At 42.3% G+C, this 27935-nt stretch overlaps 1 protein-coding gene across 1 annotated transcript; it reads left to right on the top strand.

Annotated features, from left to right (window-relative positions):
- The first annotated feature begins 24405 nt into the window (after positions 1-24405).
- Positions 24406-25910, top strand: LOC124613101 (protein tipE-like). The gene has a single exon (XM_047141694.1). The coding sequence runs from the start codon at positions 24920-24922 to the stop codon at positions 25706-25708; it is 789 nt and encodes a 262-aa protein (XP_046997650.1). The 5' UTR covers positions 24406-24919; the 3' UTR covers positions 25709-25910.
- The last annotated feature ends 2025 nt before the right edge of the window (positions 25911-27935 follow it).

Here is a 27935-nt window from a genome sequence, read left to right as displayed (position 1 = left end):
AGACCTAAACGCCATCGAGCGCGTCTGGGATGCTCTCGGTCGACGTATCGCTGCACGTCTTCAAACCCCTTCGACACTTCAGGAGCTCCGACAGGCATTGATGCAAGGATGGGAGGCTATACCCCAGCAGCTACTCGACCACCTGATCCACAGTGTGCCAACCCGTCGTGCGGCCTGTGTACGTTTGCATGGTGACCATATCCCGTATTGATGTCGGGGTACATGCGCAGGAAACAGTGGCGTTTTGTAGCACATGTGTTTCGGGACGGTTTTCGCAACCTATACCGTGGACTTCCAGATCTGGATCGTGTGTGTTCCCTATGTGCCTATGCTTTTAGTGCCAGTTTGTGTAGTGCCACGTTGTGTGACACCACATTCTGCAATTATCCTTAGTTTATAAGCATGAGTGTAGTTGTCGGAACGTGTCTGCAAATCCGTTAAGTTGAAAAAAAAACGAAGAACGTATTTGTCTACCATTATGGATGTTGTAGTTCTTTACGTTCTGTGTTCTTTACATTGTTTCTATTTTACTATCACCTGTTTATACTGTTTTGTGGCAAAATAAACGCAGCCTTGCATAATTTCCGTTTGTTGCTTTAATATAGGACACCAGTGTATGTAACTGTGTGATTCTTAATATTTTAATTCGTCCATTACAATGAGTGGTAGGAGTAAGAGAAAATTTGTGCCTTTGATTGTGAAACTGGAGGCTCTGAAAAGACTAGAGGAAAGCGCAACCTCAAAAAAACCTTGCTGCTGAGTAGGGAGTCGGTGAAGTGGCAGTTGGAGATTGGCGCAGAAACACAGAGTTGAGAAGTTTGCATCAAACAAGCGTTCTATTTCGTCATCTGACGGGAAGTCACTGAAGAAATCTGGGTATGAAAAAATGAATGAAGCTTTTCGTTTGGTTTACTCTACAGACAAAAAGGAAATCCAATTTCTGGGCACATTGTGCAAGAATAAGCTATATTTTTTTAGAAATGAGTTAAAGGAAGGTGAGAGCGATTTTGCTGCAGTTCCTAATGGGTGGTTAGGTGTAAGACTTTCTGCGGATTTTCAAACTGTTACACAGTTGTGTGAGAAAGTAAGAAAAATTATACAAGAAGAAAATCTTACTCCTGATCAACTGTAAAACTGTGATGAGACAGGGCTAAATCATTAAATACTTCCATCTAAAACTCGGGCCTCAAAAGAAAAAAAGGCTACCCCAGGCTACAGTAAACGTAAAGAGAGGTTAACAATTCTTGCTGCATCGCTGCATCGAATGCAAGTGGAGACCACGAACTGAAGCTGCTGCTAATAGGGAAGTCTGCTAAGCAAAGAGCTTTAAAAAATGTCACCAATACTGCGCTGCCTATTACATATGTCCACCAAAAATCTGCTCGTATGGACAAAAATGTTTTCAAGAAGTGGTTTTTCGAGTATTTTGTTCCAGAGACCGAAAGCAAAAGTGCTTGCCTACCAAAGCAATCTTAACGTTTGACACGCTGCCTATGGAGCGAGGAGTTTTACAAGGATTGAAAGAAAAGGTATCGTCGTCTTTTTGTTTCAGACGCGTCTACAAACAACAGAAGGTTAAGGAACAATTTAAAAATTTCTAAAAACAAAAAACTGCTATAAAAGTTGTAGTTTACTGGATAGCCGATTCTTGGTCTGAAACACAGGCGGAGACACTAAAATGCACTGGAACCAGATTTTACGGAAAGAAACGAACCCTACAGTAGGGACGAAGATGACCTGCCGTTGGCAGAACTGATTGAAAAGCTTGCTGGATGTGAAAATGCGATTGCGAGTGTAGTTTCTGAATGGAGGAACACTGATCAACAGTTTTGCGATTTTTGAAGTAGTTTGATAATACACTGAAGACAGCGACGACAAGGAATCGCCTGAAAAAATTGTACCAGTGATCACTCACACCAAGGATTTGACACCGCTGTATCGAGCAACATGCGGGAGCTACTCCATCTGACATTGATTATGGCGCGACACTGCTGCTAAAAAACGAGAAGTCTGATGCTGTAAACGTACCAAAGGCTGGAACGTTTTTAATTTTTATTTTTGACCTGAGCATGTCCTGCTCTAAACTTTGACTATTGCCTCCTCGCAATGTAGCTTTACGGCTTTTGAATATTTATTCTGATGAAGACATCCTTAGAGGTGCCGAAACCCAAGTCAGTGCATTAAACAATTATTTCCAACCGGTTGAGCTGTGTTATTTCTCTGTTGAAACGAGGTTCTATTTTAAAGCAAAGAACTATGGGCAATTTCTTTAAAATGCAACTTATATTTTTGCAGCTTGGAAATGTGTGTCCATATATGTAATATAACACAGATATGTACTATACTATTTTACTTATTTATTTATTTACTCATTATTGTACTCAATTAACATTTATTTATGATTTAGCCATTGATTTAGTAATATTTCCGTTTTATCCGAGGTTTTTGTTGTTCGAGGCAGCCTCAGTCACAGTTAACTCGAATTACAGGGGCTCTACTGTAAAATAATTTCTTTAACCTCGCGCAATGGACACAGCAGCCGTATGGAGACAAACACAATGCTTAACCGTAACTCATATCTTTCTTAATCTGTTTACGCATGTGAAAATTACTTGGGAACCTTGAAGTAAATGACTGAATAAAAACGTTTGGATTTATTAACTGTTACTTGAAAACGAAGAAAATTTGAGATTTGAACCAAACAATGTTCTTAAATGCTAGTGTCCCTTACGAAATGAAGACTTCACGATAACTTAGCAGACAAATTGATCAGCATGTGGGTGCCTCTATGGGAACAAGGGAGAGAATTTTATAAGCTTGTGCATGAGCCAACACGCTACAACAGAGATTAGCTTTGATGATGGCAAAGAATAAGACAGAAAGTTGCTGTTTCTCATTCACAGAGATTCGCGGTGCTGATAGAATTACAATTTCGTTAATCTATTTGCATGGGACAAGAGCAGAGCGAGAAAAGAACTGATATCAACTATAGTTATTGAAGCAAGAGTACGAAAACACTGGTCAACTTAAAATAGAGCAGTGTAAAGAATTTAGCTTACGACAGAAATGGCAAAGATTTCAGCAATTCGGAAAGAGTTTGGTACACACAGTTATGACTACGGCCAAGCTCTGATTGCGATCTAACTAACAGTAACCCAGCAAACAGTTGCATTGTGTCCCATCATCACTGTCTCATGGGACAGATGCTCAGGGTGTCCCCACCGGCCAATAGCATCTCCAACGCGTCCACACTGTAGCTCATCCCGTCTTCAACTACCCGTCGTTCGCTCTCAACACCCGCAGAGGACGCAATTTTTGGCGCTCATTCCGGCCGATCTTAGGCACACAACGGTGCAATCGTCTCACACCTGATCGCCAGTTTTAACATACAGATTTTCTTGCAAGACCTCGAAGCGTCTACTGAGAACTTCCAGCAGCCAATCGAAACCCTCGCTCACACATCCGGCGGGAAAGATAGTTCCACCGGTCCGTCAAGTCACGTACTCCAAGACAGAGAGGGGCTGGGGTCCGCTGCCACCATTTCCCTCCTTGTTGTTCGATCCTCCCCCTGCTATTGTCCTGTGCATCCCAACGGTTCATCCCCTCCGTTCCTAAGCCCGATAACAGAAAATTCGCCTTAGCCCACAGTCAAACTAACAGAATGGATTTCATGCACGACAGGGAGTGTTCATGAAATAGAGAGTGCTGATCAGAAAGGTAAAGTTAGGATAAAATACAACACATACCCCACAGATCACTTCCTGTTCGCACCCGTTCGAGTATAATATGACAAGGGTGGCATATAAAAATGATAGAATACCGTATCTAGTTGCTAGGATATACTCTAATGAAATATGTATCCAAATAAACGAACACATTTGAGTAGATTCAGAGAAAGTTATTGATAATGTGGTCTGGAATATCTTGTTTGAAATTCTGAAAACAGCAAAGATAAAATACAGAGAATTGAAGGTTATCAACAACTTGTTCATTAACCTCCCTTCATTTACAAGAGTTGAAGGACACGAAAGGGAAGTAGTAAGTCGGAATACAACTTTGTAACGTGTCCCCCATGTTTTTCATTCTGTGTATGGAGCAAGCTGTGGAGGAAAAGGACAAATTTGGAAATGGAATAAAAGTTCAGAGAGAAGATATTAAAACTTCGAGGTTCTGTCGACGACATAAGTAACTCTAGTAGAGGCGAAAAAGAATGTGGAACATCAACATCAAAAGTAAAACAGGGATAATGGAGTATAGTCGAATTAAATTAGGCGACACTGAGGAAAATAGATTGGGAAATGCAAATGAGGTTTGCTATTGCGGCAGTAAAATAACTGATGACGACCGAAGAATCCACAAGTATACCTGGCACTCTGAAGGAAGTCGAGGATAGAACGAGCAAAGAAAAGACCTGCTACTAATAAAGAAAGACTAACTTCCAGGTCGTAAGTGGAAGGAATTGAAATATACAGTTTTCTTCTCTTTTACATGCTATCATGGCCATGGTCTGCAGACCGTGTTCACAACTGTAGTGCTGAGAAATATTTGAAGTAGTGAGTGCACGCTTTTATTTCATAACGAGAAAATTATAAAGTTGCTAGGGTTATGAGAGTTTGTTGCTATTACAATCCTCAAATCAATTCTGGAACGAATGCTTTCAAAATAATTTAAAAATGATGCATAATTCTAAACTCTAATTTACTGCAATTTATCCTAAAGCGATGTACTGAGTACTAATGTAAACAAATTATTATTACTAGGTGTTTGGGAGGAGCGGAGGAAGGAAGGGAAGTAACAAACTCTGACATTCCCCACAAAAAACAGAACCCAACCCTAGCAATTCCCATTTTCTACGCCTCGTACGGCAATAACTGAACGATGAATCAAACATTTAGATATCCCAGCTGTAGCTCAGCATCATAGTGGCCCACTCTTAAGCCTTGCCAGCTCTGCCCTTTTCTATTTCATTTCATGGAAATACGCTACTTGCAGAGCTTCCTATGTCAATTATTGGCAGGGGCGCATGCTATTATTCTCCTCACCAGGAGATGGTAGTTATATAATGCAACCCATATACTGTGCTTCCTGCAAGCAGCCAAATCCTTACCCTGAACGGTACCACGTGATATAATATAGGCAATGCAAGAATGAGATGGAATATTCTGTCTCTTGTGGAAGTTGAAAGACATATGTCAATTATAGATCACAATAAAAAACACAAATTCCAAGCGAGTCGACATAAATCCACAAATCAATTGATTTCTGTCCAACAACAACTCTCAGAAACTACACTCCTGGAAATGGAAAAAAGAACACACTGACACCGGTGTGTCAGACCCACCATACTTGCTCCGGACACTGCGAGAGGGCTGTACAAGCAATGATCACACGCACGGCACAGCGGACACACCAGGAACCGCGGTGTTGGCCGTCGAATGGCGCTAGCTGCGCAGCATTTGTGCACCGCCGCCGTCAGTGTCAGCCAGTTTGCCGTGGCATACGGAGCTCCATCGCAGTCTTTAACACTGGTAGCATGCCGCGACAGCGTGGACGTGAACCGTACGTGCAGATGACGGACTTTGAGCGAGGGCGTATAGTGGGCATGCGGGAGGCCGGGTGGACGTACCGCCGAATTGCTCAACACGTGGGGCGTGAGGTCTCCACAGTACATCGATGTTGTCGCCAGTGGTCGGCGGAAGGTGCACGTGCCCGTCGACCTGGGACCGGACCGCAGCGACGCACGGATGCACGCCAAGACCGTAGGATCCTACGCAGTGCCGTAGGGGACCGCACCGCCACTTCCCAGCAAATTAGGGACACTGTTGCTCCTGGGGTATCGGCGAGGACCATTCGCAACCGTCTCCATGAAGCTGGGCTACGGTCCCGCACACCGTTAGGCCGTCTTCCGCTCACGCCCCAGCATCGTGCAGCCCGCCTCCAGTGGTGTCGCGACAGGCGTGAATGGAGGGACGAATGGAGACGTGTCGTCTTCAGCGATGAGAGTCGCTTCTGCCTTGGTGCCAATGATGGTCGTATGCGTGTTTGGCGCGGTGCAGGTGAGCGCCACAATCAGGACTGCATACGACCGAGGCACACAGGGCCAACACCCGGCATCATGGTGTGGGGAGCGATCTCCTACACTGGCCTTACACCACTGGTGATCGTCGAGGGGACACTGAATAGTGCACGGTACATCCAAACCGTCATCGAACCCATCGTTCTACCATTCCTAAACCGGCAAGGGAACTTGCTGTTCCAACAGGACAATGCACGTCCGCATGTATCCCGTGCCACCCAACGTGCTCTAGAAGGTGTAAGTCAACTACCCTGGCCAGCAAGATCTCCGGATCTGTCCCCCATTGAGCATGTTTGGGACTGGATGAAGCGTCGTCTCACGCGGTCTGCACGTCCAGCACGAACGCTGGTCCAACTGAGGCGCCAGGTGGAAATGGCATGGCAAGCCGTTCCACAGGACAACATCCAGCATCTCTACGATCGTCTCCATGGGAGAATAGCAGCCTGCATTGCCGCGAAAGGTGGATATACACTGTACTAGTGCCGACAGTGTGCATGCTCTGTTGCCTGTGTCTATGTGCCTGTGGTTCTGTCAGTGTGATCATGTGATGTATCTGACCCCAGGAATGTGTCAATAAAGTTTCCCCTTCCTGGGACAATGAATTCACGGTGTTCTTATTTCAATTTCCAGGAGTGTATATAGCATTCACTGTTGAATATGAGGACGAATACGAAACACATTCACATTGAGTAGTTAAAAACCAACATTCGCTTATGCAGTGTTAGAAATACGTAGTAACCGGAGATACGTTTTACATCAACTCCTATTCCGTAAAACTTCAGAATGCAAAACAAAACCTCAGAGATCGAACTATGGACATTCGTAGCGTAAAGTGACAGCTGATTTTTATTTCACATTTTCAGGTTTAGGAAACGCTACTTGAAATAAAACTCATCTTCAGCAACCACGTATTTCTAATTCATTAGTAACATTGCATAAGGAAACGTTGCTTTTTAATTATTTTCGGCGAGTATGTTTCATACTCGATCTCATCTTCCATAGAGAACACTGCATCTTGCTTGCAAAAACTATCAAAGAAATTCTGAAAGTGTTCAGGGTACTCTGGTCCGTCGCATGATATAGTGCAAAAATGGTTATCGGAATTTCATTATCAAGAGATACTGTGCGTTCAGAACATCCCATGGCCCTCGTGATTGAAGACAAGATTACCATAGCGAAGGTACTGGACCGGATGACCAACAAGTGGAAATATCTGTAGGTGGGCAAATATCTCTGTTAGCTATTGGATATCGTGTACAGCATATTTTGTGTGTAAGAAAGAGGCCTGTTGGCAAGTGGGTATCATGACTGGCTATAAACTGCCTGACAGAACGAGTGAAGCATCCAGAAGATATGGCCAGATGTCAATGTAATTTCGTCTAATTACAGCACTGGCGGGTAGATTATATTAGTTCCTCTGTACAGGTAGAACGGCCACCTGAGTGTATTTGTCCGGTCGTGTTTAGTTTGTTACCCGGTTCGTAAGATACACACTGAAGAGTCAAAGAAACTGGTACACCTGCCTAATATTGTGCAGGGCCCCCGCTAGCACGCAGAAGTGCCGCAACACGACGTGGCATGGACTCGGCTAATGTCTGAACTAGTGCTGGAGGGAAATGACATCATGAATCCTGCAAGGTTGTCCATAAATACATAAGAGTTAGAGGGTGGAGATATCTTCTGAACAGCAAGGCATCCCAGATACGCTCAATAATGCTCATGTCTGGGGAGTTTGGTGGCCAGCGGAACTGTTTAAACTCAGAAGACTGTTCCTGGAGCCACTCTGTAGCAGTTTTGGATGTGCAGGGTGTCGCATTGTCCCGCTGGAATTGCTCAAGTCCTCAGAATGTACAGGGCTATTACAAATGATTGAAGCGATTTCATAAATTCACTGTAGCTCCATTCATTGACATATGGTCACGACACACTACAGATACATAGAAAAACTCATAAAGTTTTGTTCGGCTGATGCCGCACTTCAGGTTTCTGCCGCCAGAGCGCTCGAGAGCGCAGTGAGACAAAATGGCGACAGGAGCCGAGAAAGCGTATGTCGTGCTTGAAATGCACTCACATCAGTCAGTCATAACAGTGCAACGACACTTCAGGACGAAGTTCAACAAAGATCCACCAACTGCTAACTCCATTCGGCGTTGGTATGCGCAGTTTAAAGCTTCTGGATGCCTCTGTAAGGGGAAATCAACCGGTCGGCCTGCAGTGAGCGAAGAAACGGTTGAACGCGTGCGGGCAAGTTTCACGCGTAGCCCGCGGAAGTCGACGAATAAAGCAAGCAGGGAGCTAAACGTACCACAGCCGACGGTTTGGAAAATCTTACGGAAAACGCTAAAGCAGAAGCCTTACCGTTTAAAATTGCTACAAGCCCTGACACCCGATGACAAAGTCAAACGCTTTGAATTTTCGGCGCGGTTGCAACAGCTCATGGAAGAGGATGCGTTCAGTGCGAAACTTGTTTTCAGCGATGAAGCAACATTTTTTCTTAATGGTGAAGTGAACAGACACAATGTGCGAATCTGGGCGGTAGAGAATCCTCACGCATTCGTGCAGCAAATTCGCAATTCACCAAAAGTTAACGTGTTTTGTGCAATCTCACGGTTTAAAGTTTACGGCCCCTTTTTCTTCTGCGAAAAAAACGTTACAGGACACGTGTATCTGGACATCCTGGAAAATTGGCTCATGCCACAACTGGAGACCGACAGCGCCGACTTCATCTTTCAACAGGATGGTGCTCCACCACACTTCCATCATGATGTTCGGCATTTCTTAAACAGGAGATTGGAAAACCGATGGATCGGTCGTGGTGGAGATCATGATCAGCAATTCATGTCATGGCCTCCACGCTCTCCCGACTTAACCCCATGCGATTTCTTTCTGTGGGGTTATGTGAAAGATTCAATGTTTAAACCTCCTCTACCAAGAAACGTCTGATCCAGTCGGATCAGACTAGGGAAAGGAGTAAGACAAGGATGCTGTTTATCACCTACTCTTTTCAACCTGTACTTGGAAAATATGATTGACCAATGCTCATTAGATGACAAAGGAGTAGAAATTGGAGGAAGAAGAGTAGGGTGCTTGAGATTTGCTGATGACATGGTCCTTCTAGCCACAGGGGAAAAAGAATTACAGGATTTGGTGGACACCATTGCAACTAACGGAAAAAAATATGGAATGAAAATTAACACAAATAAAACAAAAGTGTTGGCAATAGGAGGAAATAAGGAAATAAAAATTGTGCTGAATGGAGAAACACTAGAACAGGTGCAAAATTTTAAGTATCTTGGAAGCCGGATAGACACCGACTGGAAGTGCACCACAGAAATTAAAACAAGGATAGCAATGGCAAAAGAGGCGTTTTATAAGAAAAGGAGAGTCTTCTGCAGCGGTCTGGACAGAGAACTCAGAAAGAGACTCATAAAATGTCTTGTATAGAGTGTTCTTCTATATGGCGCTGAAACATGGACTATGAGGAAAAAAGACAGAGAAAGGCTGGAGGCTTTTGAGATCTGGACATGGCGGAAGATGGAAAGAATGAGTTGGATGGGCAGAGGAAAAAATGAAGAGGTACTGAGAAGAGTGGGAGAGAAAAGGCAGTTACTAGATGTAATAAAGAGAAGAAAAAGAAATTGGATTGGGCATATATTAAGAAAGAATGACGGACTGATAAAAACAGTTTTAGAAGGTTATGTAGAAGGGAAAAGGAAGCGAGGAAGGAAGAGATTCCAGATACTGGATGACATGATGGACGGTACAACATACAGCAGCCTTAAGAAGGAAGCAATGGATCGCAGAAAATGGAGAGGCAAAGGACCTGCTAATATAGCAGATAACTGATGATGATGACCAAGAAACGTGCCAGAACTGTGAGCTCGCATCAACGATGCTTTCGAACTCATTGATGGCGACATGCTGCGCCGAGTGTGGGAGGAACTTGATTATCGGCTTGATGTCTGCCGAATCACTAAAGGGGCACATATCGAACATTTGTGAATGCCTAAAAAAACTTTTTGAGTTTTTGTATGTGTGTGCAAAGCATTGTGAAAATATCTCAAATAATAAAGTGATTGTAGAGCTGTGAAATCGCTTCAATCATTTGTAATAACCCTGTATAATGGACATGAATGGATGCAGGTGATCAGACAGGATGCTTACACACGTGTCACCTGTCAAAGTCGTATCTAAGGGTATCAGAGTCACATATCACTCCAACCGCACACGCCTCACGCCATTACAGCTCTAACAGTCCTCTGCTGGCATGCAGGTTCCATGGAATCCTGTATAAGGTTGTCTCCACATCAGTACACGTCCATCCGCTCGATACAATTCGAAACGAGACTCGTCCGACCAGGCAACATGTTTCCAGTCATCAACAGTCCAATGTCAGTGTTGACAGGTCCAGGCGAGGCGTAAGGCTTTGTGCTGTGCAGTTATCAGTGGGACTTTGGCTCCGAAAGCCCATATCGATGATGTTACGTTCAATGGTTTGCACGCTGACACTTGTTAAAAGCCTAGCATTGAAATCTGCAGGAATTTTCGGAAGTTTTGCACTTCCGTCACGTTGAACGATTCTTTTCAGTCGTCGTTGGTCCTGTTCTTTCAGGATATTTTTCAGGCCGCAGCGATGTCGAAGATTTGGCGTTTTACGGGATTTCTGATATTCACGGTACATTCGTGAAGTGGTCGTATGGGAAAATCCCCACTTTATCGCTACCTCAATGACGCTGTACCCCATCGCTCATGTGCCGACTATAACACCACGTTAAAACTGACTTAAGTCTTGATGACCTGACACTGTAGCAGCAGTAACCGATCTGACAACTGCGCCAGACACATGTTGTCTTGTAAAGGCGTTGCAGACCACAGCGCCGTATACTGGCTGTTTACATATCGCTATATTTGAATACGCATGCCTGTACCAGTTTCTTTGGCTCTTCAGCGTACGAGGGACGCGAAGAGCATCATATGTTTTGAAAAAGGCCTCATTCTGGGTCTCCATTTGGCCGGTTGAAATCACGCAATATCCAGATTTGTGGGGCAGTCTGATATGACAGTGGCCCACTGTAGGACCGCATGGGAACGTGATGGCAGGCCTACGTCGTCAGCGTTCCAGTCGACCACGTCTGAACACCACAAACAGGGTTCGCCCCGCTGTACAGCAACCCTCCACATCTGCTGCTATCATCCGAGAACAAATAATGGACTCCCTTTAACATTCTTTGTCATCCTGCACTACTGGTCCGAGACTAGCAACAGCTGGACTAGGGAATTACCGTCCTATGCCTACGCTGCAGTTAGCACCCGAACGCAAACGATTGCAGTTCGAGTTGAGCCGTGATCAGGAATCATGGCGTCGGACTGTGTTCAGGGATGAATTGCCATTCTGCACTGCCACGGACGAACATTTTCGGTGAGTATGGTGGCGATATGAGGAGAGATCCCATTCTTCCAATGCTTTGACCAGGCAGAGCAATGTTAATCCTAGTGTCATGTTGTGGGTAGTCATCGGATAAAAGTTCAGGCCACGACTGACAGTGATTGAGATAACTCTGACGGCAGAACACCACGTCACTGCATGCATCTTGTCCAGACAGGGTGCAACGTTATACAGATTAGAGGTGTGTGTGGGGGGGGACTCATACCGCCAAAGTCTTTGTAAACTTGAGTCAATTTTTTGATTACTGAATCTTCACATACCCTCTCAGTCCGCGAAATTTCATTTCGTCGATTGGTTGTCTGTCAATTTGTGAAGTTGTAGTCGTGCAAGTAAAGTGAATTCACACGCAACTAAGATGATTAAGCGATTTATCCGTTGTACAGGCAATGCAGATTTCTTTTCCTACTTGCAGGAGAGGTTCGTGTCCCGTAATTTTACTGATAGCGTATTTTTCGAGGTATAAGCTAACTCCTCCCTATCGCCATTGCCCAACATAGAAATAAGATGAATTTGTCACTGAAAAACACGTACCAGAAGTTTATTATGGAGGTCAGCAAAGAAGACATTGTTGGACTACCAGAATCATGTTCAGCATTTTAAGTTAGCACATAGCTGTAGAAAACTGTCCTTGAACTTGAATGAAATAATACACATGAGTGCACAACCACACAGACGCATCATAGAGAGAACCTAATTATAGCACATTGCTTTACTGAAGCTAGTCGTCCTAGGAATCACTTTAAGAAGAGCCTAAACCGAGTGAATACGATTCAGTATGCCACAAAGGAGAGTAATGACGAAATGCCTCACCTTATGGTAGCTACTTACACGTCGACACGCCATCAGCTGAAGAGACGGGTTGCTCACAGCCACTTAACTCAACCAAGAACTGAAAAAACGGAGAGAGTATCATAAGACGTTGAAGCTTTATAGATACGAATTTTTCCGTTGGCCAAGGCTCTCATCACCTGGAGCCAGAAACCATCTCGAGGGCGGGGGGGGGGGGGGGGGGGGGGTGACCAGAAAGAACCACCTGAGACTCTCCCTAGCTGAGCCAATGGGGGGGTAACCTGTACAGTTGGCAAAATGTTGCTAAGTAGTGCGAGAGCTGTGGAGAGTACTGTGTTCAAGACCCTTGGTGCCACACTGTCAGAAATGTACAGTGCTCCTCCCCCTAATAGCCAAAGTTGACGCCCTTTTTGCCAGCCTGTGCCTTTCCCTCTTATTTGGAACGCTGAATTATCCCTAAGCGAGTGGTGTACCAATGTAGTGATTCATTGACACGCTTTGAAGTAACGACTGTTTGTTTATTCCCCATGAACTAAACTCAGTACAGCTTTAGAAGAGGGAGATCCACAACTGAGTACAACTTGAAATTCCTTCTGTAATGATGTGTTGTGGTGGCCACCCGGATGAGTCTCACCATCGTTGGTAAGGGCGATTAGTTGAGAAAGTGGAGTCTCTGGAGAGGTTGAGGTACTCGCAGCAGCTGTGTTCCTGCTGAAGCTGCGACACTGTGCTGTCGGATATGTAGCAGCAAAGGCAAGTGTCGTGGTCTGTAGTGTAGGACTTAAAGTGACTGGCGGTTGATCTGGAGGCTGAAGGTAAACTGGCTATCGAGGGGCTGAGCGGCGACGTAAGTACTTGCCTGCAGAGGAATGCAAGTGCGCTGTAACGTGGAGGTGCGACTGCGTGGACGCGAATAGGTCCATGCGGCTGCAGTGCTAATTACTGCGCCCTGCATGCCACGGAATGGTGCTGCTTGCCCCCGGAGGCGCGAACTGCATTGTCGGATGAGTTATATCAGTGGCAGGTGTCGTGGTCCATCGCGTAGTCTCGAGGGTGGCTGGTAGTCTGGAGTCCAGAGCTGAAGTGGTTATCAAGGGGTTGAGCAGCGACCTAAGTATCTGTTTGTGGAGAAATACGGGAGTGGTACGATGTGGACACATGACCGCGTGTACTTGAACAGGTGCTTTCAGCTGCAGTGCTGTTTACTGCGACCTGCACGCCATGGAGTACAACATACGTGAAACTCTGTGCCATTATAGGAACTTGATAACACTGGCAACATGCAGTGCATAACAGGTGTGTTGCCATCGATCGACTTAAGTCAAGCATTTTACCGAGTTAACCATCCATTCTTGACTGCAGTTCTGATACCCAGAATGCTTTATCGAAGTGGTGATGCGACCTACTATGTGATGTATCATTGGGGGTGCTTGTTACAGTCGTTTAACAGCAGTCATCCAGATTTACTGCTCGGTGTGTCAAGGCTGTTGTAACGTACCCTCTCTCTCTGTTATAGCTTTTTGTTTTTTTGTTTTTTTTTTTTTTTTTTTTTTTGTTATTGTAGTTGTAGAGATATGAGATTATTGTAGCGGTTTGCTTAGTCAGCCGTACTTCGGAATTTCTTGACATTAAATGGAGCCTGAAACTTGCGTAATAAATACTTCGCGTGAAGTGCGATTTGCGGCATAAACAAAAATTAATTGCGGAGATGCAATCCACAGAATATTAACAGAAAAGCTTTAGAACAATGAGCACGACTGACTAGACACATTCAGAGGGTACGTACATTCTCGTACGAGTGGTTGCAATCTGATGAGAAAGATCTATCTTAATTTTTTTTTGTGTGTGTGTAAAATAATTACGTCGTAACACACTCGGAGATTGCGAGCGTACAATCAGGGTAGAGGCACGTACTTTCTATCATTCCCCGTGGCCTGGGTAAAAGAATTGCAATTATTTAAATTTAAAAATATTTCTTTGTCAATCGGACTCCTATTTTTATACGAAAAGGAAGATTGCAGGTTCTGAATGTCTCGGCAAAAACACATCGAAATTAATCTTAGCGGCCACCAAAGGAAAGTAGGGAGCACAATCACGTACCTCTGTTGTTGGGCAGCGCCGTCGTAAAGATCGTCGTCTCCGTCTAAAATTCGCCTTCTCGAATTAACAGAATAATTTGTACTCCATTGGTATGCAATTTAGGCTTGATCATGACAGAAATTATAAAACACGTTTTTCATCATTTAACACACACGTAGACATGAAACTATACAGTACGTCTTTACGCCAGCACATCAGAACAAAAAAGGTAGTTAATACTAGAAGTAATAAAAGAATCTCGAAATTAGTCCTTTGTCTCTCAATGATAAAAAAGTTTTTTAGAGTGTTCCTCTGGTATGACAGTCGAACAAATTTTCTTCTTGTATCTTTGAGATTAAATTACAACATTTTTAGTTCCTTTTCACTGTCTATTATCAACAATATTATACGCGTTGGCCTTTGAACCCTTGTTATGTGCCCTATGCCGTAGGCTGACTAGGATAATGCTCGATACTGCCACCTTCTGATGCACTGCATATGCAGACGACTTGATGCTGGTATTCTGTAGCTGTAGCCTTGGAATTGATCGCGACGTACGAGGCAGCCTTGGGTAGCGGTATTAACGTCGAAAAGTCGGTAGCAATGCGAATCGGGATGGAATTTCCACCTGACATTGTCACCCCATTACACATCTGGGGTCATGTGAGATGTTTAGCTTTAGTGTTCACGAACGATAATGTTGTATGATGACCCGTAATTATAGGCACCTACTGCACCAAATTAGAGCAGGGGTAGCTGATCACTGTCTGGGGACTTTGAATATACTCCAGAGGACACAGTATGGCAATATCTAACTAGAGTCGCACATCTGATACTTTGCACAGACACTACCAACAACGAATCCAATGGCCTGCAGCATTATAGCGACTCCTAGCTATTCCGTTAGCACAGAAAAGTTATTCAAATTTCGATACGAACTCTTCACCCTCCTGAAGGAGAGGGGAAGAATAGGGCTAGTAAACGTTTAAGATAGAACAGTGGCCTTGTTTGTTAGTTCACATTTACAGCTATGACATCTCTGACCCTCCAGTCTCATAAGTTTGCTGCTGGATGCTTTAGCCCCAGCCTCCCTCTAGTCACCAGCTGTCGTTGCAGAACATCCTGGCACCATTCTTCTACCTTATGCGTTTCTTACGTGGAACTCAGTAACGCACATGGCACTTTTCTGGTTCCACCACTGGCAACAGCAAAGTATATCTACTGCACTCTGCGACAGAGACGACGACTGAATGTGGTGCAACCGAAATACCTCAGCACACAAGGTATACCATAAAACGGACAGACCACGTAGCTGTACTCCACTCTTGACATCCAATCCACTTGGCTTGTGACAGTCAATAGGAAACAGATGCAATGTAATGTGAATGACACAGATGAACACTGCCATAGCTGCGTAGGGGCCACAGTGGTCTGGTACTTCATCAAACAAATGTTGGGTTTTCTACTGCGGGTGACACTGACATATTTACCACTCAAACTCTTCTTCATCAGAATGAAACGTATTATCCATCGACCAGGACCAACACCATCACATGGATCTGAGGCTATGCAACCGATTACTTATTCAGTGATGGCCCAAAGGACGTACTTGATTTCTGGGACTACATGCAGGAATGACATTGTGCAATAGTTGGGAACCCCAAATATAGAAAATTTTTTGAACTACTTGTCGAGAGCACTACACAGTCCGCCACAGAGCTGCATCATCCATGATGAGAGATGATGAACATGCTGAAATGCTGATGACTTAACAACGAGCGATATTGACCCAATAAAAGCTCAGATGGAAACCCAGTTCTAAGCAAAGAAGGGAAAGCAGAAAGGTGGAAGGAGTATATAGAGGGTCTATACAAGGGCGATGTACTTGAGGACAGGGAGAGCATAAGGCAACAATTGACAGGAATGGGGGAAGGAAATACAGTAGAAGAAGAATGGGTAGCTTTGAGGGATGAAGTAGTGAAGGCAGCAGAGGATCAAGTAGGTAAAAAGACGAGGGCTAGTAGAAATCCTTGGGTGACAGAAGAAATATTGAATTTAATTGATGAAAGGAGAAAATATAAAAATGCAGTAAATGAAGCAGGCAGATAGGAACACAAACGTCTCAAAAATGAGATCGACAGGAAGTGCAAAATGGCTAAGCAGGGATGGCTAGAGGACAAATGTAAGGATGTAGAGGCTTATCTCACCAGGGGTAAGATAGATACAGCCTACAGAAAAATTAAAGAGACCTTCAGAGAAAGTAGAACCACTTGTACGAATATCGAAAGCTCAGATGGAAACCCAGTTCTAAGCAAAGAAGGGAAAGCAGAAAGGTGGAAGGAGTATATAGAGGGTCTATACAAGGGCGATGTACTTGAGGACAATATTATGGAGATGGAGGAGGATGCAGATGAAGATGAAATGGGAGATATAATACTGCGTGAAGAGTTTGACAGAGCACTGAAAGACCTGAGTCAAAACAAGGCCCCAGGGGCAGACAACGTTCCATTAGAACTACTGACGGCCTTGGGAGAGCCAGTCCTGACAAAACTCTAGCATCTGGTGAGCAAGATGTATGAAACAGGCGAAATACCCTCAGACTTCAAGAAGAATATATTAATTCCAATCCCAAAGAAAGCAGGTGTTGACAAATGTGAAAATTACCGAACTATCAGTTTAATAAGTCAGGGCTGCAAAATACTAATGCGGATGCTTTACAGACAAATGGAAAAAGTAGTAGAAGCCGACCTCGGGAAAGATCAGTTTGGATTCTGTAGAAATGTTGGGACACGTGACGCAATACTGACCTTACGACTTATCTTAGAAGCTAGATTAAGGAAAGGCAAACCTACGTTTCTAGCATTTGTAGACTTAGAGAAAGCTTTTGACAATGTTCACTGGAATACGCTCTTTCATATTCTGAAGGTGGTAGGGGTAAAATACAGGGAGCGAAAGGCTATTTACAATTTGTATGGAAACCATACGGCAGTTATAAGAGTCGAGGGAGATGACAGGGAAGCAGTGGTTGGGAAGGGAGTGAGACAGGGTTGTAGTCTCTCCCCTATGTTATTCAATCTGTATATTGAGCAAGTAATGAAGGAAACAAAAGAAAAATTTGGAGTAGGTATTAAAAGTCCATGGAGAAGAAATAAAAACTTTGAGGTTCGCCGATGACATTGTAATTCTGTCACAGACAGCAAAGGACTTGGAAGAGCAGTTGAACGGAATGGACAGTGTCTTGAAAGGAGGGTATAAGATGAACACCAACAAAAGCAAAACGAGAATAATGGAATGTACTCGAATTAAGTCTGGTGATGCTGAGATAATTAGATTAGGAAATGAGATGCTTAAAGTAGTAAAGGAGTTTTGCTATTTGGGGAGCAAAATAACTGATAATGGTCGAAGTAGAGAGGATACAAAATGAAGGCTGGCAATGGCAAGGAAAGCGTTTCTGAAGAAGAGAAATTTGTTATCATCGAGTATGGACTTAAGTGTCAGGAAGTCACTTCTGAAAGTATTTGTATGGAGTGTAGCCATTTATGGAAGAGAAACGTGGACGATAAATAGTTTAGACAAGAAGAGAATAGAAGCTTTCGAAATGTGGTGCTACAGAAGAATGCTGAAGATTAGATAGGTAGATCACATAACTAATGAGGAGGTATTGAATAGAATTGGGGAGACGAGGAGTTTGTGGCACAACTTGACTAGAAGAAGGGATCAGTTGGTAGGACATGTTCCGAGGCATCAAGGGATCACCAATTTAGTATTGGAGGGCAGCATAGAGGGTAAAACTCGTAGAGGGAGACCAAGAGATGAATACACTAAGCAGATTCAAAAGGATGTAGGTTGCAGTAGGTACTGGGAGACCTCTGGTTTAGTTAGTTTATCCAGGTCCCATCTCCTTAAATTCCCACCTTTTTGCAGTTTCTTCAGTCTTAATCTACAGGTCATAACCAATAGATTGTGGTCAGACTCTACATCTGCCCCTAGAAATGTCTTACAATTTAAAATCTGGTTCCTAAATCTCTGTCTTGCCATTATGTAATCCATCTGAAACCTGTCAGTATCTCCAGGCTTCTTCCTTGTATACAACCTTCTTTCATGATTCTTGAACCAAGTGTTAGCTATGATTAAGTTGTGCTCTGTGCAAAATTCTACCAGACGGCTTCCTCTTTCATTTCTTACCCCCAGTCCATATTCACCTACTACGTTTCCTTCTCTCCCTTTTCCTAGTGCCGAATTCCAGTCACCCATGACTATTAAATTTTCGCCTCCCTTCACAATCTGAATAATTTTTTTATTTCATCATACATTTCTTCAATTTCTTCGTCATCTGCAGAGCTAGTTGGCATATAAACTTGTACTACTGTAGCAGGCGTGGGCTTCGTATCTATCTTGGCCACAATATTGCGTTCACTATGCTGTTTGTAGTAGCTTACCAGTATTCCTATTTTCCTATTCATTATTAAACTTACTCCTGCGTTACCCCTATTTGATTTTGTGTTTATAACCCTGTAGTCACCTGACCAGAAGTCTTGTTCCTCCTTCCACCGAGCTTCACTAATTCCCACTATATCTAACTTTAACCTATCCATTTCCCTTTTTAAATTTTCTAACCTACCTGCTCGATTAAGGGATCTGACATTCCACACTCCGATCCGTAGAATGCCAGTTTTCTTTCTCCTGATAACGACATCCTCTTGAGTAGTCCCCGCCCGGAGATCCGAGTAGGGGACTGTTTTACCTCCATAATATTTTGCCCAAGAGGACGCCATCATCATTTAACCATACAGTAAAGCTGCATGCCCTCAGGAAAAATTACGGCTGTAGTTTCCCCTTGCTTTCAGGTGTTTGCAGTACCAGCACAGCAAGGCCGTTTTGGTTAGTGTTACAAGGCCAGATCAGTCAATCATCCAGACTGTTGCCCTTGCAACTACTGAAAAGGCTGTGCCCCTCTTCAGGAACCACACGTTTGTCTGGCCTCTCAACAGATACCCCTCCATTATGGTTGCACCTACGGTACGGCTATCTGTATCGCTGAGGCATGCAAGCCTCCCCACCAACGGTAAGGTCCATGGTTCATGGGGAGGGGGGGGGGTTATTTTTAATAAAAAATTAAAAAACATAAAAAATAAAAAATAAAAATAATAAAAAAGTAAAATAAAATTCCTGCTTCTGGATAGTGAGCAATTTATATTTCCTTCCTGAACTCCCCTTTCTCTCCTTCCCTTCCATGCAAAAGGTACACTGTGGCCATGCCTCAAGAGACAACCCTTGTCCCGAACCAGTTCTGCATACAGTTAGGCTTCAGTTTGTTCTTTTCTTCCCATATTCCCCCTCCCAGAATAAAAAATAATAAAAAAGACATTGTGGGGAAGTATGATGGTCAAGGCAACTATTCTAGAGAAGTGGGCCATTGAGGTTCGAGTCCAACTCTAGCACAAATTTTTAACCTTCCTCGTTTATTTATTCCAATACTTGTAGCTGGCTGATGTCCTGCTTTCTCATAATATCGTTTCTTTATGGCTACTGTATCACCAATGGTGTCTTCTCTGTTGGACGTGTCTGCCAGAACAGACACCACATGTCAATAATCTCAGAGCCGGCTTCTGTGGTCGAGCGGTTCTAGACGCTTCAATCTCGGGCATGGATGTGTGTGGTGTCCTTAGGTTAGTTAGGTTTAAGTAGTTCTAATTCTAGGGGACTGATGACCTCAGACGTTAAGTCCCATAGTGCTTAGATCCATTTGAATAACCTCAGATACTATTTGCACAAAGACTAGAAGAGCTTAAATACTGCATTATCTGATTCGTTTCAATATTTTCATTTATTTCACTATATGTTGACTATTTACATTTCATTAATTGTTTCTTTCTATTTACAAAATATAAAGTATCTACATTTCTTTCACTGTAATGAGCGTGTACGTTTCAATCAACGATCTATTCTCTATATCCAGTACATATGCTACATGGGAAATGGGGACTAGAAGCAGCAGGTGAAGAAAAACACATGCATACATACATACAAAACACAAATAAATATGCAATATTTACATGGACACATATTGTGCAAACATGTACGTGGTACCCAGTATACAGGATACACACACATAGTGTGCAGTCAGACCATTCAAACTCACACATATAAGTATGAGAAATTGCTTGTCCAAACGTTGTGCATTCACTGACACATACATCAACTATTTACAGATATATACATAGCCACACACTCAATCACTCCAGTAAATTGCGTGAGAATGGCAGGGTACTGATCCCATCCCCACAGATGAACCATGTTTCTTCATGACAGAATAGCTGCACTTTCAGCTGCAGCACAGAATGTATCTGCTGGCCTCTAGATCGAAAGATTACCTAGCACTCCATATGTGAAGCTGTGCCAATGCCCTCCAGCAACAACCTCTTGTAATCTTCGATCATGAGAGTCTCTGAAAGTACATGATGCACAACCTTAGCCTGCCTATGTGTGGCACCTGGCCCTCCTACTCATGTGTGGCATATACATCTGCATGGCATGCCTTTTAGTTTACTGGAGAATACAGTTGTATCAGGCAGTGTGGTTTCATGGAATCTCTCCATCGAATCCAGGTATTCATATTGAAAGATCCCCTTCTTTGTCACAAGCTGAACCATTGCATCATCAAGATATGTGGCTCTGGTGATATTTAAACCCTCCTGAGCACTGTATCAACAAGTTTGTGAAGAGATGCTTACATGAAATGTGTGGGGCCCTGCCCACTCGTCACTTATAGGGTGTGTAAAGAATGCTGCTTTCCTGAATACCTATGCAAAAATTCAGACAAATCGCATTAATGATTTTTATTACAATAAAGTAGATTGACAATACTTTGGTTTACAATGAGTTGTCGCAAGTGATGGGTGACATGCAAACAATCAGTCCTTCACTATAGACAATGTCCATACAATCAATTAACATAAGGCACTTGTCTCAGTACAACAGTAAAACAGTTAGGATGACAGCTCTACTAGGGTACGGCTTCTACTGTTCTGGTCTACTAGTGCTGGTCTACTCCTGTGAGGCCAAGGCTGGCAGGTGCAGAGCTTGTATTCCCTTCGTATAGAGGCCGCTCCTGTTGTGGTGCAGTCCTAGTAAGTGGGCTATTGGCTGACATCATCTTCTTACCACCGCTTGGGGCTATACCATAACAAAATGGACTGAATCAAGGAATAAGAGAATTACTATTGGAGTGATTCTCTTTGAAAAAGAAGTATTTCTCAGTGTTGTCAGGAATGACATTGACCTTCTCATCCTTAAACCCAAAATCACCCATGTGCTGAACTAGAAAGCTGCCATCATACCTGCTCAAATTGTGGAGAAGGTTGGGTATGTGCTGTGTCAGTCGGTATTCAAGTTGCATGCGCTGTGTGCTGCACTGTGGAACTTCTCCGTTATATGGGGATTCTACACGTCTCTGTACAATGACAGCCAAAAAACATGAAACTCAATTGCCTGCTTGCACAATGCATCATTCTCCTCTGAGTGGGTAATGGGAATGTTGCCACCATAAATGCTATCAATTCTCACACATTTTTTTAGCTCAATGAGAAAGATGCAACCATCTCACAGGATTATCCCCACAGGAAGATCTGAATTTCTTGGAACTAGTGTCAAATGTGCATATTATTTGATGTGCAGCCAAAATGGTATATGCCATTTGTGTAGGTTGTATGGGAGGCAGAGGGCCACCTTGACAACGCGTTGTAGGTGTTAGGAGGCATTCAGAGTCGATGTATACAGTGAAGGGACATCGCTGCTAGTTGTGGGCATTCTTAAATTTCAAGAACTTTTTATCCTTGGTAGGCATTTCCACACATACCAGCTCTAGCAGTCAATGAGGTCCCATTCTAGATATTCACTCTCGATAAAGAAAAGAGGCATCTACAGCGAAAATGCTGTTTTTGTCCATCTTTACTGATTTAGGTGGAAACTAGATGGAACATGGTTTTGATCCACATGTAGTGTTGCTCATTGTGATCAGAGATTAGTGTGCTGCACTGGGTAACAGTGTTGTGTTCAGCATGGATGGGCTTTCTCCACACCAGCGATTTTTACTGTCAGCAAGGAATGTTGATCTGATGATGATCTTTGTAGTATATCAAGACTGGCCATCTTAAAATTAAAGTAACAACTTATATGTGACCACAACTGTGTTTACTGAATAAATTACCAATGGATGTTTTTAAGCATTTAGCTTTCCTAGTTGACGAGTTTACTGTTGGAATTAAATTGAATGGCAATGGCACTGACTGTAATGAATGTTTACTGGAAGAGTTTCAAAGTAAATCTACGTTAAAATTATCAGCAACCACAATTTCTTAGGTTTTTACTGTTAAACAGCCCAATAGAGTTTCTAGGTGATTGTGAGCATGTTATAATTACCAGCAGGTGCTCGCTATTATTTTAGAGGGAGAGCTGAAGGATATGTAACAATGAGTGACGTAACTGAGCACCTCCTGTAGTGTCAACAGACAAATGACTAAAGTAGGACACAATGGCCCATATTACAATTAGTATTTGGGTATTTGTTTCCAGACATTATTATAGGCGTTTGCTAGCATGACCTCTCTGTAAGCTGAAGACTCACCAGAGATGACATGTGGTTCAGATTCCACATTAAATTATAGGCACCCATTCTCCACTAGGATTACTGGGGTCCAGCTGAAAGACTTGCAGAAGACTGTGAAAGTGTTTCGTCTGTCCTACATCCAATTGTCTGGCAACATATCTCCTACACATTCATTTAATTTTTATGAATTCGTAATTATGTCCTCTATTCCATCCTCTTTCTATACTAATTCCTTTATTTTCTTGTCCCACCCAGAAATTCCCAGGTAGTATCTCTCGAGTTATCACTGAGCAATGCTCTGTTTTTGAATTGTTTTCCTATTACAATTCCACGCATCACTTACATAAGTCAAAACCGGTTGTACACCTTATTTCTTGGATTTGTGTTTTGTATACACCAGAAACTTAATTCCGAATATATTAAATTCTTCAGGAACACCCAACGCTATTTCTGTTCTTCTCTTTATATTTCTGTTGTCTACCCAGTTGTAGTCCTCAACCGCTTTCATAGAAAAATAGTCAATAGATTCTATGAGATCATTGATAATCTGAAAATTTACTTTTCCGAGGCCTGAGTGTCTCCTCACTTTGAGTCTATGGAACCAACAATGTATCTGATCTAATCAAAATTTCTTTGAAAAATAGTACAAACCACGAATATAGTAGCAAGATTGAAAACAGTTTCTCCAAAGACTGCAGGGATTTACCATTGACTCAGAAGGGCATTAAGTGAGTACATATACAAAATTTGGTGACTGTTGTGGGAGCACATTAAATTTCTTGTAGAAACTGCTGTTCAAGCTAAATCCAGAGTTAAACAACTTTCTGCCGGCCAGCACCGCAATGCACTGTATTTCCGCACGACTTCTTAGTGTAAAACTAATTATGTGTAGCTTGAAATATCTTTGCAGTAAGCACCTAATAAGAATAAAAGGTTTAACTTCCTTTAGAAATAAAACTGCTGTCAAAAGATCGACATTGGGCATACTTTCAATGAGATATGTAACATTCATGAACTATAGGTGCTGTGTAACCATAATGTTATGTGAGAATTATGACATATATTGTAACATGGATAGCTATTTTAAATGAGAAATAATAATAAATATCTTCCATAGGAATACATCGGTATTGGGTATGGTTTTAAATGAGATTTGTAATGCTCATAAGCTATATATGCTGTGGAACTTGTTAACACATTGTTATATGCGAATTCTAACGTCTTTTGTAATGTGGATAGCCATTTCAAAATGAGAAATAGTAATAAATATCTTTCATACGAATAAGCTTTTTGCATCGATCCATCGTAGTGTGAATGAGCGGTGTGTACTGTTTTCGCAGAATCTTTGGTAGGAGTAAAGAGCAGAACATCTTTGCAACCGGTGTTGTTGTCTTTGTAATCGCGGACCGAAATTTGACAGTTGCTAGCTACCAGTAGAGTAGTGGCGATAGCGAAGAACTTACAACCTTGTTTCCTGTAGATTAGATTTCGTCATGTGTGTTAGGAAGATTTTTCAGAAAATGGTCATTTAATTCTGCGTCACTTTTGTTATTCCCATTTGTACGTAACAGCAGACGAACAAAGGTAACCTAAATTGTAGTAAACATAGAATTTTCACTGCTTGATCCTTATTAATTTTCGTCGGCAGAATGTCTTCTTAGAAGTACTAGGCATTTACTTGTGGTGTCTAAGTGACTGTGAAAATGTCTCTCGCTCAAACCGCTTCACCATCATTGTATTAGGAAACTTATGCTTACGTTATTTGATTCATAACACACATTCGTAAATCGAGCGTGAGCAACATAGCCCTACATAGATCCGATTGCTTTTATCTAAGCAACGGATTATATCACTCATCAGACTGAAGTCCAAATTTCTGTACGAACGTGTACGAGTCCCTTGTGGACTCGAAAACGCTACAATGGACCCCGAAGAGGCGACAATGATAATGGGAGAAGAGGGCGGGGGTGGCGGCGGCGGCCTGGAACCAGCAGAAGAGATTCCGGAAGTAAAAACACTTTTGCAAAAGGCAAAGTTTTACACTTCGCTTTGCCTTGGTACCACAGCTGTTCTTTCAGTATTTGGCTTTCTGTTCCTAATTCCCTTTGTAGTAGATCCAGCAATATCCGCAATTGTGTCCGACTATGAATCTGAACCTGTAACGTGTGCAACTGTGGAACATGTTTATGCAGAAGGACTGCGTAATTGTTCTTGGGCATCTTGCCGTGAGGGCTGCACGACTGCGCCCGCTCGTTGTCATCAGATTCTTGTTAACTACAGCCGCGAGCCGTATGCAGCTGGCTCTGCCCGCAACTTCAGCCCACTTCCAAATTGGGATGTTGTTGGCACACGTTTCTTCATCAACACGGAAGGCTGTGGGTACCCGCCAAGTGTGAACTGTTCAGTTTTTGCCAAGAAATTCCGAGGTGATGGAGATGAAATGGCAGTGAAGCAACCATTCCCATGTTATTTCAGCCGCGCCTATCCAGAAATGGTTGTTGCCAGGTATGACTGGGATGAAAATCTGCGCCATCTAATCCTCGCCCTTGTAGTGCCAACACTATTGTTTGGGGTGGCTGTTGGCGTGCTTGCATACTGGTACTGCCCTGGTTGTCGTAGACTGTGTCACAAGCCCTACCGTGAGAAATACACACCCAAAGATGAAGATATGGAGGAAGACGATGACTTCTTTGATGAAGGAGCCTATTGACACACACAACTGTACAAATGTGTCCTCTCAAGCAGTATTATTGTGGATCTCAGTTTTAACAGTATTATGGTTCTATTTATCAGAGCATTTTAATTGTTGGTCATGCTGAAAATGGCAAAATAATTAATGTATTTACCACAGTCAGTATGAGATCTAGTCATCCTGAAAGTGTGTGCAATATGCTATATGTCTAGTCATATGAAATAAGTATCGTTTTTTGTTGTTTTTTTTGTTGTTTTTTTTTTTTTTTTAATCCATAAATATTTCATACATGTTTTGATTACTCTGTAATAATCTTGGAAGATGTTATAATGTAGATGAGAGATTTTTCTTTCATATAATTAAAATTTGTTCCTGACTAATGGTTGTTTTCCACAACATTAGGTAAAAGTTTATCCCACTAGTTTGTGTAAGGTACCTGATCTTCGTATTGTAATTACTGTTTTTAAAATTAAAGTTAGGTGTGTTAGGCAGGACGTGGAACTTAGGCTGTTCGTAAATGCCACTAATGATGCCAGTTACATTTCTAGGTTGATTTGATGCAAATATTTTTCCGTCAACTATAAACTTTGAATATTTGACTGAGTAGGTTTAATTTTTAATCATTTACTTGCTTCTTATTCTACTGAGAAAGTTTAGTAAGCTAGGGAAGTATAAAAATTCTGCATAGTTGCGAGCTAGACCACACCACTTGAAGTGCCATACCAACTAATGTTTTTGTCAGGCTATGGTAAACTGGCTGAGTGCATTACTAATGTTAACACAATGGAACTTGCAGACTGCAGTTTTCCTTCTCCCACTACTGTCTTCATACCATGTCTTGCAATGTGTTACTTGTAACTAACCATCTTCATATAAGATACTTTCTAACATTGCCTATCCTGAAAACTAATCTTTCGTAATTTTTGTACATTTTCCTGTATATAAGAAAATTGTGCATTCCAAGTGAGTGCATTAAAGACAAAGCAATTTTTGAACTTTGCCAAAGAAAAGTATTTTATTGTTTTCTGTAAAAAGCAGCCCAAGAAGTATTTTTTATGTTATATTGTCAACATCTTTTCTTTTCCTATGACTGAGCTGGAGCACCATTTCAGAATGTCTTGTTGTTTCACTGTTAATGTCATCTTCTTAGGAGCCAAATACACCATTGATTCAAATTAGTCAGTGGTTTGGTCACTGGCAATGACTCCAAAATTTGCCTTTAGTGGTGGCTAACAAGGAGAGTTGGTTGAAAAGTTTAAAAAATTTTGAAATGGTGTTCCAGTATTAAAAATGCATTGTACTTGATCTAAAATGACACAGGAATGGATTTGTAGCATGTTTGGACAGAAAAGTAGTCCCATTGCTCTATACTGGTGTTGACTCAGTTGAAGTGAAAAATTTCATATTGTTTTTTTTTAATCAAATGTGTTTGGAATGATTTAAAAGAGACTTTGTTTCATTAATAGATTGCAGTTCTGTTGCAACATGTCTCTAATGGTGGTAAGATTTAAGTTCAACTGTGTCTTGTGGCTCAGTTGTGTAAGGACTAAATCTTTGTTTTGTAGTGTAGTGTATTTGTGATTGGCATATGCGCTCAAACCTGTTACTAATCACTTTAGATACTTTTGCACATAAAGTTCCTGAAGGAGAGTTACTGTCTGTGGGTTATGACTCAATTTTGAGTGTATTGGCATTGAAGTTGTGTGATATTGTCAGATGTCAAACACCAATTGACTCTGAACAGCAAACGAGTGTCAACTATGAAATGAAAGATGGACACAGCTGAGGCACAGACGGATTTGCATAGAATTACTTTGACTGGCATTTCATGTACCTGTTAACTGCAAAGAATAGTCTGACTTCTCACAATTAAAAATATGCAGAAAATAAGTACCCAAGATCTTGAAGTATAAAATAGTTTTCTGAATAAATTTCTAATTAATTACTTTGCCTTCTCAGTGGAATGTCAGCAAGTTATAACTGAAATGTAGGAATGTGGATGTCCACAGTCCATATACAGGTCCACACTCATGTTACAAAGGTACATGACATTGCCATTAGTGGTGGACTAATTGTAATTGTAATCGTTGTTTTATATTTTGTATGTTTCTTTTGTATTGATGACAGTTATGATTTACAGGCAAAAACCTATAGTATAAACTGAGAAGTAATTCGAAAAATATGTAATTAATGCTGATTTGGTAGATGAATCAGTTTTATTAGTGGCAGGACAACATACTTCTCC

This window comes from Schistocerca americana, chromosome 4 (genome assembly GCF_021461395.2).
Source record: "Schistocerca americana isolate TAMUIC-IGC-003095 chromosome 4, iqSchAmer2.1, whole genome shotgun sequence".
NCBI classification, from domain to species: domain Eukaryota; kingdom Metazoa; phylum Arthropoda; class Insecta; order Orthoptera; family Acrididae; genus Schistocerca; species Schistocerca americana.
The sequence above is the reverse complement of the archived record's forward strand: the minus strand, read 5'-3'. Positions and strand labels throughout refer to the sequence as shown.